General features: G+C 44.0%; 1 protein-coding gene across 3 annotated transcripts in view; it reads right to left on the bottom strand.

Annotated features, from left to right (window-relative positions):
- KIFC3 (kinesin family member C3) overlaps positions 1–14,404 on the bottom strand; it is a 446,810-nt gene that overhangs the window by 78,152 nt on the left and 354,254 nt on the right. For all 3 annotated transcript variants that reach the window (XM_078670026.1, XM_078670025.1, XM_078670028.1), the window contains one exon: positions 6,789–6,963. In XM_078670026.1, coding sequence (XP_078526152.1) covers positions 6,789–6,963 — 175 coding nt within the window. The remainder of the gene's footprint in view (positions 1–6,788; positions 6,964–14,404) is intronic.

The following is a 14,404-nucleotide window of genomic DNA, read 5'->3' as shown; positions in this document are numbered from 1 at the left end:
AAAATAAATCTCATAATGTATTGTGGGGATAACATATTTATATGTATTTTTATGTTTTTTAGATAATTTACTTTTAACATTGAGAACGATAAAAAAGACAACTAAGCATTGTGTCTTGAAAAAGGTGGTGCATATCAGGCAGCACACCAAAACGCGTCAACGCTATTGTTTTTATTAAATCCGAGGAACTTATGTACTGTCATTTGCTAATATTAGCTTGACGTGGTCTCTAGGTTCTAACGGATTAATTAGTTTGGATGTTTTTCGAAATTAATCACTTCACTAGGTCTCTTCTTTGTTATGTATTTTAATGTATTATGATCGCCTTGCTTAAGGATTACGAATGTGTAATTCATTTCTCATTGTGCTTTTAACGGTTTTATTGATTACGCAATAAATTCTGAATATTTTTTGACAATTTGAGAGTCGCATTTGCAATAGGTTTATATTTATAATCGGGGAGAACCCCTTTCTGTGGCACAAGTGTGGATGCAGTGGTGTATGAGTTTGGATGACGAATAGTGGCAGTAAGTCCAAGGGAAATTTTACTTTACACTGCTTGTAGAATAAGACACGCAACTCCATTTTTATTTAAAAGGTATGATAAGCAGAATATGTTGTACAGCGTTGTAATTCCTAACAATGTGTCCATAAATAATACCGCAATTAGGGGAAACAACGTTTTTAGGAGAACCGATAATTTATTAAAACTAAATGTATATTCATTTATTTTTATAGGCTTAAGCTGGAGAATGGAAAGGAAGAGAATTTGTCTTTCAATACAAAATGTTATGCTACTTTGTCACTGGATTTTGAGATTAAGGTTATTTTATTCTGTTCATTACATATCAAACAGAGGGTTCAAGCTCAATTTTGGTAAATGCCACTCGAATCTTGCCTCATTTTCTAGCCCACAGATTGTTATGTCCGTTGGAGTTACTGGAGAGTAAGGAATTTTTTAAACCAACATTCTAAGAGCGGGTCTGAAGACATTGAATATGGCTTTTCACTATCTATTCACACTTCACTCAGAAAAAGTTGCACTTTAAATCCTTTCCTAATGTTTTTTAAGGGGGACTTTTTAGTCCGTTTTAATGAGATAAATTGCAAATTAATTATTTCATTTGCACTCATTTTAATTTGTTTGTTTAAATGGACAATGAAAGTCTAATAAAAGTTTGTTTATTATTAAGATAAAGATGAGTGACCACATTTCCTCAAAACTTTGTCGAGACTTTCTGGTTCATGCACAGTGTCCTTAAAAAGGGGTGAAGAAGTGTTGAGTCTAGGAGGCTATGGAGCAAGAAGGTATTGCCACTAACTAGATGAAAGGGGAAACATCCTTTACGACAACTTTTACCACGCAGTGCCTTTACAACTCAGGTTTTTCAACGCAAGTCATTACGACGAATTGCGCTGGGGGGCGCTCTAGGATAGGTAATAGTTTAATTTACTATCTAACACCTTCCCTACTACCCAGAGGGACTGGAGTTGGAATAGTAAATTAAACTATTCACTATCCAGCACCCCTCAACGCAAGTTGTTGTAACGACTTGCGTTGAAAAACTTGCGTTGTAAAGGCATGCGTAGTGAAAAAGCATGCGTTGAAACAACGTACATCCGATGAAAGACTACAAGGACTTGGATGGCAGTTCTGAAACTGATTTCAAGACTGAACAGTTTCACTTTCTAAAGCAGAACGAGCTGGCTTGTACCAGGCTGCCTTATTTTTCTTGAATTTGTGTTCAAGGGGGTGGGCGTCGATTTCCTGGAAGGCATAGACAGTTGGCATTGGGTGAAAGTTAGGGTTTGAATAGGTCTAGAGACATGTTGTTGAGCCCGGTTTGGACTAACTGTTGCTCGTTGTTCTTGACAAACGGCAGTAATTCTGTTTTGGTGGGTTTAAGCTTCAGGTATGTGCTAGGCACCTAGGTTTGTATTATGTGCAAACAGTGTTTGAGGCACTGGATGTCCGACACACAGAGTACAATCAAATACAGTTGTGTGTTGTCAGGATATTGGTGATTTTGATGCAGTGAGTAGAGTCCAAAGGGGCTCCATGTAGAGATTGAAGATGACAGGACAAGAAGTGAACTTTGGGGAAGTCCGAAGGCGATTGCGATCTTCTGGAACCAAGAGGTCCCCATGTAAACAAACTGGTGTTAGTAGTACAGTTAGGAGGAGCACCATTGTAGGAAATTTGGCTGTTGGTTGACTGGGTTGTGAGCCCTGGTCAAGCAGAAACCACAATTCTGGTCAGGGTGAGGCACAAGCCAACCCTAAATTAACCTGTGCTCAACCCTTTGGTAGCTTGGTACAGAGACGTCAGGCATAATTCAGAGGAAATGTGTAACATATTTCTGCAACACTTTAAATAACAAAAAACACCACACAAAAAGGATCCCACATCAAGTTAGAAAAATTAAACTTCCTTTAATAAATAAAACACCACCAAAACAACAAAAATCCAATCAGTAGAGCCGGTGGTATGCAATTTTAAAGATTTAGGTGAAAATAGCACCAAAAGGCACAAAGCACCAACTGTGTATATCTGGTTGTACTGGACCAGGACAAAGTCACAAGTTCAGTCTGACCGCGAAGGAGCATGGGTCGGCTACAGGGACCCCAGTTAGGCAAGTTGAACAGAATACCTTAAATCCAGGTTTGCAGAGCATTAAGAGGATCTGCATCGGAGATGCGTAGTGCAGCTGAAGCAATGCGTCAGTTCCGAAGTGCAGCGTGGATGCGATGGGAGTCCTGCTTAGTCGCCGAGGATCCAGTTGACAGGCCTTGCAATGAGTAGTCTGATGGGGACTGCAGTTGGGGAGATTCATGGGTTCCCTGGAGCTGCATTGTGTAGTCAGTCATCGTCGAGGCTGCTGTCAATGAGATGACAGGGCCCTGCAGTGAGGATGCATCACTTAACAGCTGCTCCAATGGGCTGCGATGCAGGTCTTTGCGACGGGTTCAAGCTATGAAGCAGCAGCAATGTGTTGGTTCTCCTAGGGATTACATTGTGCACCAGAGGAGAAGTGTTGGTTTAGCTGAATCCACAGTGGCTGGCAAAGCACCTTAACCCCACTTGCAAGGGTCCAGAACAGGGATGGCACCATTTGGTAGGGTAGACTCACAGAAGGCAGAGTCCAAGTGCAAGTTTGTTGGAGGCCTGTTAAGTCCCCAAGGCTTCAGATCAGGAGGACAGCCAACTTGGAGTCAACTGTGGACATCTGGTTACGCTGGACCAGGGCAAAGACATAAGTTCAGGCCGACAGCAATCAAGTGTTGGCTGACTGCACAGACCACAGTTAGGCCCTCAGAAACGAGTACCTCAAGTCCTGGTTTGTGGAGCGTTGAGAGGATCTGCAGAGATTTGTTGTGCAGCAGCAGCAATGCAGCTGTTCCAATATGCAGCTAGGCTGCGATGCGAGGGCCTACATAGTCAATGAGGATCCAGTCGAAAGGACTTGCAATGCAAAGTCCGGTGTCAAGGATGCATAGCCATTCAGGGCAGTGCATTGGTTCCGAGGAGCCACAAGGGTACAATAAAGATTCTGGTGTCGTCGCCGAGATGCGAAAGCCTTGCACCAAGGATGCGTCGTTCAGCAGCAGTTCCTCTGTCTGCGATGCAGGTCTTTGGGACTGGTCCAATCGATGCAGCACCGGCGATGCATCAGTTACACTGGATCAACAAAGGTTGGCAGAGCACCTTAAGCCCACTTCTAATGGTTCAGGACTGAGGAGGCACCACTTGGCAGGGTAGACTCACAGATGGCAGAGTCGAAGTTCAAGGATGTTGGAAGCCTGTTATTCCCCAGAGGCTTAAGATCAGGCAGCTGGTCAACTATCCTTTGGAGTAATTCTGTGTGCTGGATTCAAGAACTGCAGTTCTAGTCCTCCTCACCCATGCAGGAGGGCAGCAGGTCAACAGTCCTTCAGAGCAGCCGTCCTTTCAGCAGCAAAGCAGTCTTTCCTGCCAGAGTATCCACAGGTCCAGATGTGTACTTAAGTGGTGGTGTCGGAGGTCCAGTATTTATACCCAATTGTGACTTTGAAGTGAGGAGAAGCTTCTAGAGGTATGCCTCTACAGTGCACAAGTGCCCTGCCTTCCTGGCCCAGGCTCCAAACTAACTACAGAGATTCTGCAGCCCTTTGTGTGAAGACAGGACAGAGCCTATTCAGGTGTAAGTGGGGCTAGGCCCAGCTCCTCCCTCACATCCTGCCAGTGATAGACCATCCAGTCACACCTATGCTCCCAATGTTGCATGGATGCCTATAAGGAATACTCAAAGCCCAAACGTCAACTCCACCCAGTCACGTGACCAAAAGACAGGCTACAGGCACCAACTTGCTAAGGCAAGAAAATGCCAACTTTCTAAAAGTGGCATTTTCAAACTTGTAATTTAAGATCCGACTGCACCGTGAGCTAGGATTCTTCCTTACAATTCAAGGGACGCCAAACATAAACTAGTCATCTATTCCCATTTCGAAATTACACGTATAAAAGTTAATAAGGCAACTCAAATGTTATTGTATGTGAGAGGTAGGCCTTGCAGCAGTACAACACAAATTTAAGAGCTTTTCACTACCAGGACATGTAAAACTTAAAAGTATGTGTCCTACTTTGTAAGTACATTGCACACTGCCCTCCGTTCAGGGCCTACTCTACGGGTGACGCGTGTATTAAAAAGGAATATTTGGGCCTTGGCAAAAGGTTTACTTTGCCAGGTTGAAATGGAATTTTAAAACTGCACATACACAGGCTGCAATGGCAGGCCAGAGACATGTTTAAAGTGCTACTAGGTGGCATAATCAGCGCTGCAGGTCCACTAGTAACATTTTATTTACAGGCCCTGGGGACTGGTAGTGCCAGTTTATTAGGGTCTTATACAAGTAAATTAAATATGCCAATTGAGTAGAAGTCAATCTGAAGTTTTCAAGAGAGTGCACAAGGACTTTAGCACTGATTAGCAGTGGTAAAGTGCGCCAAATCCCAAGGCAAGAAAAAACGAAGTCACCAAATATAGGAGATCTTAAGGCAAAAAGTTAGGGGGAAAACTACAGCCAGGATGTTAGGTCCAACAACAATAGAAGGAGGTTTCTTGCGAATCCCATTCAAGATTTCAGGATGTGTACGAGGGTGAGGTGATCTGCGGAGTTAAAGGCAGTTGAGAGGTCCAGTAATATCAGCAGTCAGCGCAGCGAAAGATGTTTCCATTTCTATTGACAGGTCTCAGTGATGGAAATGAAAGTGAACAGCAGCCATCTTGTCAGAGTGCAAGCCAAGATCTTAACCCAGGGCATATCTTTGCAGTGGCGTACATGCAAATCTTGCTACACAACAGTTCCTAAGATGGACAAGATTCAAGTCAAAACATCGACTGCGCAACATATTTGAGACTCCGACTGCTTCATTCGGTACGCTTACATAGAAATTATCATATTAGGATTTGGGGTTTGTTAGAGCACAAATAAACAGCAAGATCGCGCTCTGGGAGAATCTTCCTTACAGCAGAAATCAAGGTCTTCATAAATAGTAGTATCCCCAGCACCGACTTTTGCTGCTCACACCTGCTCAATAGGGTGAAGAAGCAAATCCGACTTTATTCTCCTAAAATCATTTGCCTCTTTGTGAAGGTTTACAGCGGGGGATGACTTTGTCCTCGTAGTGCTGGTTGTTTTACAACGAAGAGTCAGGAGAAAGGAGCCATGAAGTGTTTATCAATGCACTAAGGAAAACAGAAATGTAAGGCTGCAAGAGAGTGAAGAGCGGGGGAGGTACAGACTAAAGTATGCAAAGCCAATCCGCTGCATGAATTATTCATACACCGGTGGATTGCAACTTTCCAAACTCAAGTTGGGACATTTTCAAGCACGGGATCAGAAATATATTTTATATAGTACTTTTTAGCATTGTAATTCATCCAAAAAGGAAACGGATGCAGCATAATCAATATATAATGTAGCTTAACAATAGTACTACTTAATGTGTACACGTGATGCTATTACTTTCTTGATTGATGAGCCATCGCAAAATAATTGCAAACACGAGACATTGAACCAAGTGTCACCTCTACTTGTTGACTATTGTAGATTACTTCATGAGACAGGACACAAAAAGACTGAAATGATTTTTAAAAAATTAACAGAAGTACAGTGCTTTTTGAACATTATGTATAAAACAAGCCATCGAAACAGCGACATACATGCTGGCGTGACATTCTTTGAAACGCAAAGGTCAGCCCTCCATATGGCAACATTCAATCTTAGGCTTGCAGAAGACTTCATGAAATCTTGCAGAGTTGAGGACTCGCCTACACATCGCTTCGCTGTGCTACAGATGCTGTAATACTCAACACCTGTGCCCCAAAATCGGTTATCTCTGGCCATCCCAACCGCCCAGGAACCATTCAGTGTACTGAAATGCCAAATAAAACCAGCCACCTCCCCCCACAACCACCACCACTCCAATAAACAAACCAATAAAGAGAAACGAACTCCCCTAAAATTCTGTTATGCATCTAGTCCTTCAGTAGAAATCATCACCTCCTCACCACTAATTTTTCTGACCACGTCAAAGCCATTGAATGGTCCCAGGAAATGAAATGTCTGCAATGGACCGTGGTTGAGACTTTAAATACATGGTGGTTAGGAGCCGAGCTGCTCAGCATTGCCCACAATGCGTGCCTCTAGCCAGTGACATTCAGTAAGGGAGCTCCAGGACCTTCCAGTTGATCCCCGCAGGACTCTGCACTACTACCACTGTCCTTCTGCATGGAGACGCTCCTTACCTGCTTTCTCCAGACTCATGGTGTTGCAGTCTTGCTCCAGTTTAGAGCAGAGCTTAGAAGTCGACCTCGCTCTGGATCTCCTGGGACGTATTGCACTCTGGGTCTGCATGAGATGGTGCGAGTTCTCCTTGCTCCTTCCAGTGCTCTGGAGTGTGAAAGTGGCGTTCTGCAGAGCCTGTCAAACACAAAGGCTAAATGTAAAAGATGACAGAACAAAATGAGAATTTCCAGGATCCATGTCTTCTGCAATTCAATGCTTGGAAGTACTGGCAAGTATTCAAATGTACATAGTGCAGAACCTATTTACGAGATGCAAAAAAACAGGTTGGGTTACTAACACCACATTAGTCAAACATTTTCAAGACCCCACCAACTGAACATAAAAATGAAAGAATCATCAGAAGAAAAAAAAATGTGCCACTCCCTTGTTAAGTATGTTGTGCAGAGATGGTCAATAAGCCTGTGGCACATTAAACATTTAGTTCAGCAAACACGCGGTCAGAACTGAAAGCTTGTTTCTTTGCCTGTAGAAGTAGAAATTCTTTTTAATGGTCTTGAGGCCATCAAATCGAGTGTCTTATACTTCTCAGTGTTTCAATTAGGCATTGGCCACATTAAAAGATCCAGTCTACACCCTTTCGAAGCTGAGCGGGCATATTAGGAACTTTGTCACCAATGGATATTATGTCTTAGTTCAGAAAGGAACCGCCCCTGTTAGCTCCCTCTGGACGAAGTTTCTCCAGTGTGGAGAAGAACATCAAATAGCACAGCATGACAAGAGTTAAAAACGGATACCGGTGGAGCGTACATTCGTTCATGTCATCTGGGAATGTGTGCACATACAGTGCTACTGGTCTGCAGTGACATGATGTATGGGAGAAATCCTAGGATCCCAAGTAGAACACGAGATAGGGTTATGCCTTTTGAATATTTGGGGACCCACGGACCTCGGTGGCAAGGAAAAGACTTGGGTGGCGCTGGGGATGATAGTAGCTAAACGCAACATCGCATGGTTGTGGAGAGCGTGCGAGACACCGACGATTACGATTACAGCATGGAAGAAAGACCTTGACTGATGTATGTTAATGGAACAAACCGTGTACGATTCAGGGGGATGCCCAAGGAAATAGACACAAATATGAGGCAGATGGAATGAGTACAGGGGAAATATCTGTGAATCTCGACAGGCGGCCCACCAATTGACTCCAGTAGTAGAATAAGAGGGATATCATCGAACCGTTAGCACAACGGGGAAAGATAGAAGGGGGTCGGTTTCGAAGATCGTACTACTAGGATTGTCATGCTCAGTATAATGATGTATAATTCTGTCGGATTATAATGTTATTGCACTTAATAAAAATAAATATATATTTTTTAAACGGATACCGGTACAGTGAACATTTTTAAATGTTTTATAGAAATAACTATGAACCAATACCATTATGCAGCCCAAAAAAATACTGTTCAGATGTGTTTTTTGCAGAGCCCAGTATATATTTCAAGTCGGATACACCCAGTCAGAAAGGTACTTGCTAGCTTTTTCTCATCAGAATCTGAATGACTTGCAATGGGACATCCCTTTGTTTTATAGGTCTTCCCACTATAATTAAATGGAAGTCAATATCTGGAAGGTAAACATCCATAACATGTACATTTGCCAGTACAAATGGCCCTCCCTGCATCCTGCACACCACCCACCTTCTAGTGTATTGAAAAGAGGACAACAGTACTCCAGCTTGTTCACTGTGCCAGAAGAAACCTTCACACCCTTCCTGGAAAGACTGCGCTTGGCAGGGCCACACAAGCCTGCCTGCAGTCCTCTGAAGAGGAGAGTCTTTAAACATCGGTAAGCCTTTGCTTGCTCAAGGACTCTAGTGCAAGATGTCGGGCTAGAGGAATCTTATTTCTCACAAAAGGCTGGGATCTATTAGTGGGCACTGCCTATAGAATCTGCTGGCCTCCTCAAGCAATGCCCTACCACCTCTCCACTTTAGGAATACACTATGGGCCTCTGATCCTTAGCATCTCTCCACACAGACGTCCTCCCTCGGAGTCCAAATACTTTAACTGAAGAAGAGGGGCTAAGGCTCGAGGGCCATCGACCTCGACTATAGATGGTGATCAATGAATCTGGACTTGACACAACTGAAACCAGAGTTCAATTTCTGGAGAGTGTTAATACTCTTATCAATAGAGTCCACATTTGTGCATAACTAGTACTTTATCATACAGTGCTTTGATTCCATTACCCCCTCTAGCCTCAACACCAGCTTATTTGGTTGATCTAATTTAGGCTCTAATATTGGAGGCTTTGGTTTCCATCAGGACTTCAATGCTGGATCTCACACAGGACATCTCAGACTTGTACACGTCTTGTCTTCTTTTCTATGTATTGCTTGCAGCTCAGGAGTCCCCAAGAAAGCGCTCTCCATCCTCCTGCAGCTTGACCCAGCCGAGGCCCGCCACAAGCATTTCTTGGTGTAAACAGTGGTCAGACCCAGCGGTGCCTGCCTCCTCGTACTGTAACACACAATGTGGGCAGGGTGAAAAACTACTGGCCCATCTCTTTCCTCCCCTTCGCGGCCAAAGTCAGAGAGGCTAGTAAACGCTCAGCTGACCGCCTTCATGGAAGAATACTCCATCCAAGACGCCTCCCAGTCGGGATTCCACAACAATCACAGCACTGAGACCACCCTCCTCGCCGCCACTGACGACATCCGCATGCTACTTGACCAGGGTCACTCTGCGGCCCTCATCCTTCTAGACCTTTCCGCAGCCTTCGACACCGTCTCACATCGCACGCTAGCAGCCAGACTTCACGACGCGGGGATACAGGGAGTTGCCCTCGACTGGATCCAATCCCTCCTCTCTGGCAGAACCCAGATGATCAGACTCCCTCCCTTCCTCACCGAACCCACTGATATCACTGGGGAGTACCCCAAGGATTGTCGATTAGCTCAAGGCTTTTCAACATCTACATGGCCCCCCTCGCCGCCATCATCAGACAGCATGGACTCAGCATAGTATCCTACACAGACGACACCCAGCTCATCCGCTCACTCATAAAGAATCCCAAAGGTACCAGACTGCTTCGTGGAAGGAATGAAGGATGTTGAAGCCTGGATGAAAGACAGCTGCTTGAAGCTCAACTCAGAGAAAACCGAGGTCCTCATCCTCTGGCCCTGCACCTCCGCCTGGGGCAACACCTGGCGGCCCTCTGCCCTCGGGAATCCACCCACCCCTACAGACCACGCACAAAACCTCTGCATCATCTTCGACTCCTCCCTCTCCATGAACCGCCAGAACAACGCTGTCGCTTCCGCCAGTTTCAACTGCCTGCGCATCCCCCTTAAGACCTTCAAATGGATCCCCCTGACTGCAGAAGGACCGTCATCCACGCACTGATGACCAGCAGACTAGGCTACGGCAACGCCCTCTACACTGGAATTAACAGGACTCATACACAAACTCCAAACCATCCAGAACTTCGCAGCCAGACTCGTCCTCGGGACACCACTCCACGAACACATGACCCAACACCTACAAGACCTCCACTGGCTCCCCGTCGAGAAGAGGGTCACCTTAAACTCCTCACCCACGCCTACAAATCCCTCAACAAAATCGGACCCAACTACCTCAACAAGAGAGTTTCCTTCCATGTACCCCATAGGAACCTCCACTCTGCCGACCTCGCCTTGGCAGACATCCCCCGCATCCGCAGAAACAGAGCAGGAGGGAGAACCTTCTCCTACATCGCTGCCAAGATCTGGAACGAGCTCCCGGTGAAAATCTGACGCTCCCCACCCTGCAAACTTTCAGAAAGGAACTCGAGACCTGGCTATTCGACTGATCCGGAGCTGCACTCCCCACCCAGGGCCTTGAAGTCCTCAAGGATGAGAAGCGTGCTTTATAAACCCCTGATTGATTGAATGATTGGTGCCCATGCTCAAACAGGGTCAGTCCCAGCGGGCACTGATCAGCAGTACAGTGAATTATCACCTTGAATTGGTCAACAATAGCAGACACCGAGACCGGTCGCTACGTGTGCTTTGACAATTTTGTTTACAGAACTTGACATTTACAACAGCATTTGTGTCTGACAACATTATGTTAGCACAAGTTTGCATTAGGCCCTACATAAGGCTGCAAAACGACTGTTTACTTGTCATTAGTTCCTGTTTATACAGATCTTTTATTTTTTTGTGACAACGCTTAATTGCCACCTTCGTTCTGCGTCTCGGTGCTCGGCGTTAAGTGAAACTTTTCATTCCTGCACTATAACAGCTAGGAGGTAAAGCTTTGCCTATATAAAGTTCCAGTTCCACATTAACAGGGTTCCAACCAAATATAAACTGCATTCATATTTCCGATACTTCTCATGAAAACATCAAGTGTAGCTAAATGTTGCCTTTTGTTCAACAAAGGGTTCCAAAGAAATGTTATGGAAGAAGGGTATATTCTCTCCTGATTTGAGAAGGGGAAGAGAAGCAGATGCTGTGGGATAAGAGCCCCACTGGGTCCGACAGCCAGGAGGGGCACTGGGGCAATATGCAACTTGGCAACACGTCAGCATAGTACATAAAGACGCAAGGGTAACGGGGAAGTTTAAACCCATTACTTTAGAAAGGGCAATGACCAATGTTTGAGGTTTATAGCCAAAAATTAATCATCATCAAGTTAGGCATTATTATGATAACCCCCAATACATTGGATACATATCAAGATAAAAAAATATTAAACGCCAATTTTTATAACATCAAGTTTGGTGGGTGTACTTATTGAGGTAATGACACTCTGTTCCTTACTTACACACTGGCAAAGCTTTCGTATTCCCCACAGCTCCCTATCTTTAGGAGTACAGACTAAAGGACGGGATGGGATGTACCTGGCCATATTCTTAGCTCTGCAGATGACAAGACCATGCACAAAGCTCTAGGGGTAGGGTTGGGCAAAGGAAATCTTCCTGGTGTGACTTCTAAAAAGTGGAGGTTCACATAAGTCCAGGCACTGGTGGTGTTCCCTTCACAACATGACCTGCTCCATTACTGTGCCTCTCTCCACAAGCGGATCTGAAGTGCCTCCAGCTGTCACCTGAAAAACCAAAAACGAGCACCAATATTGCCAACTTATTTCGAGGGTTACCTGTTTTTGCCTGAAGACTAACTGATCTAAACAGAAAGTCACTGGACCAATTTTTCAGTCCTGAATGAATCAATTATTTTATTCAAATTTTTCACAACACATTTTGGAAAAGTTCACAAAATTAAGAACGTTGCTTACTTCACTCCACACTCACTCACACCCACATGTTTGACATATTCTTCAATCATTCAACCATGCATACAAACCATAGAAAACATAGAATCTGAGTCTCCTGTAATGGAACACGGAGCCAGACGGCGGTATCCCTTGTAGGATCTCATTCAGGGAGCCTTGCGGGTTCTCCACACCCCGCCCCCCCATTAACTGATCAAACACGCCAATTTAAAAACTTTATTCATGAGACACATTCCTGGTTGAAAGCGGCGAATAGCCGACACCTAAAGAATCTGAGCACCTTGTGGAGCTACGTGGCCCTGATGAGATTTCCCTTCAACTAAGGGATTTCGAAACGCGTATTGGGGCCGAAACGACCCTGTTGCACACACAGCGTTAGGAGTACAGTTGAGAAAACAAAAAAACAGCCCAAAATTGAAAAAGGTTTTCCCAATGCTGTTGTTCTAAAATGATGTTTGTAAATAATGTGTTGTAATAACTGATGTAAATTTATTCTATGTTTTCTATGGTTTGTATGCATGGTTGAATGATTGAAGAATATGTCAAACGTGTGGGTGTGAGTGAGTGTGGAGTGAAGTAAGCAATGTTCTTAACTTTGTGAACTTTTTCAAAATGTGTTGTGAAAAAGTTGAATAAAATAATTGATTCATTCAGGACTGAAAAATTGATCCAGTGACATTCTGTTTAGATCAGTTAGTCTTCAGGCAAAAACAGGTAACCCTCGAAATAAGTTGGCAATATTGGTGCTCGTTTTTGGTTTTTCTAGTAAGTGAGGCTTGTCCTTATTGCCCGTGAGCCCAGACCTAGTTTTGGTTACGGTCCAGCTGTCACCTGGCAGAGCCTTTATTTGGAGCACAGCTAGGCATCGACACGCAGAACAAGGGACCATGGAGTATCTGGGGAATAGTGGTCATACATTTACCTACTGTTACCTCGCCCACCAAAGATATAGAAGGTCACAACTTAGCGTGTTTTCCATGTCCTTCGACTCTAGTTTCATTCTCCACTGCTAAAGATCGAGCTCATGATGAGTAAGCAGAGAGTCAGGAAAGGACAGCCGAATCACTCTCCTTCAAAACATTGAGAAATCACTCATTGTAAATGCCACAGGGTAAACTCTGAATTTGGTGGGGCCTCTATACTACCTCAGAACGATTTCCTCTGTCCTTGCTCAGCATATCCCCAGAAAAGGACTCTTGGTCAGCATCAGCAATGGGAGAGAAAGTAAACTTAAGTCAAAATACCAAGCTGCAAGCAATGCTTCTACCATACTAAGAGTTAGTATTTTAAAGGCTGGACGTAGTAAAATTAGTCTGTGCAGAAAGAAAAATGAATTTACAAAGGTATTCACTCAACCTCCTATGGATCCCACTGAAGTACTCAATATAGAAATGTATATTTCCGAGTAAAATCATGAACATATTCCTAGACCCCCAGCTTCTTCAATTACTACCCTCATAAACTAGGATTGAAGCATTGGCAAGGTCCAACCTAGAGGCAACTAAGGCTTCAACAAATAGAGCGATAGTCGAAATGGAGAATTTTTCAGAGTTGTTTTATATAACCACTCTTTAATATTACAATCACCAAGGAGTTCTCTCCTAGGTGCTGTGCAGAAATGTGCATTTCAAGCAATAGTAATTTGATGGCCAAAAGCATAGATATTAAAGGCTTGCAGTAGGTGGATTTAAAGAGGCCGTGGGTCTGAAATCGTCACCCATGGCAAGGTTAGGTTTTAATTTTATTTTCCAGTTTTATAAACCATGGCTGCACCATAAGGTGGAAAAGTATTTTACTATGGGCGCAAGATCAAATGCACAAGAAAAACAAGTGAGTACAAAGAGTACATTGCTTGTAAATGCACATGGGGGGGGGGGGGTCACATGGATCAAAGAGTAAAAGAGACAGAACCGTAAGAATCACTGGATGGTTATTCATACATTTTCAATGGGAGATGTGAGGTCTGAATAGTTTCTACAAGACAGGAAAGAACATGGAGCTCTTAAATCACCTAAATAAGAGTTCTATACCGATGTTCCGGTACCTCAGAAGGTTTAATTTTGTGCTTGAGAGCTACAGGAATTTAGCGCTCCATGTAAATTGAGAATCTGATAGATACAGCTTTCTGCAGATTACTCGCCTTAAGAACATCCTCCCAGGTGTCAAGACTAGCCAACAAAACATTCTTCCCAGCAGTATATCTCCATCTCCTCCAATGGGCACGCTGATGTCAGTTCCAGTTTTTCTGCGCCTCATTTTTCTCTACTATATCAATGACTAGGTCATCCGCAAGTTTCAGATTTGCCGCAAGCAGAAAGATCTCTTTGCCCGTTGCACAT

The sequence above is a fragment of the Lissotriton helveticus genome, chromosome 12 (assembly GCF_964261635.1).
Source record: "Lissotriton helveticus chromosome 12, aLisHel1.1, whole genome shotgun sequence".
Lineage (NCBI taxonomy): Eukaryota > Metazoa > Chordata > Amphibia > Caudata > Salamandridae > Lissotriton > Lissotriton helveticus.
This window is presented reverse-complemented; position numbering and strand designations above follow the sequence as displayed.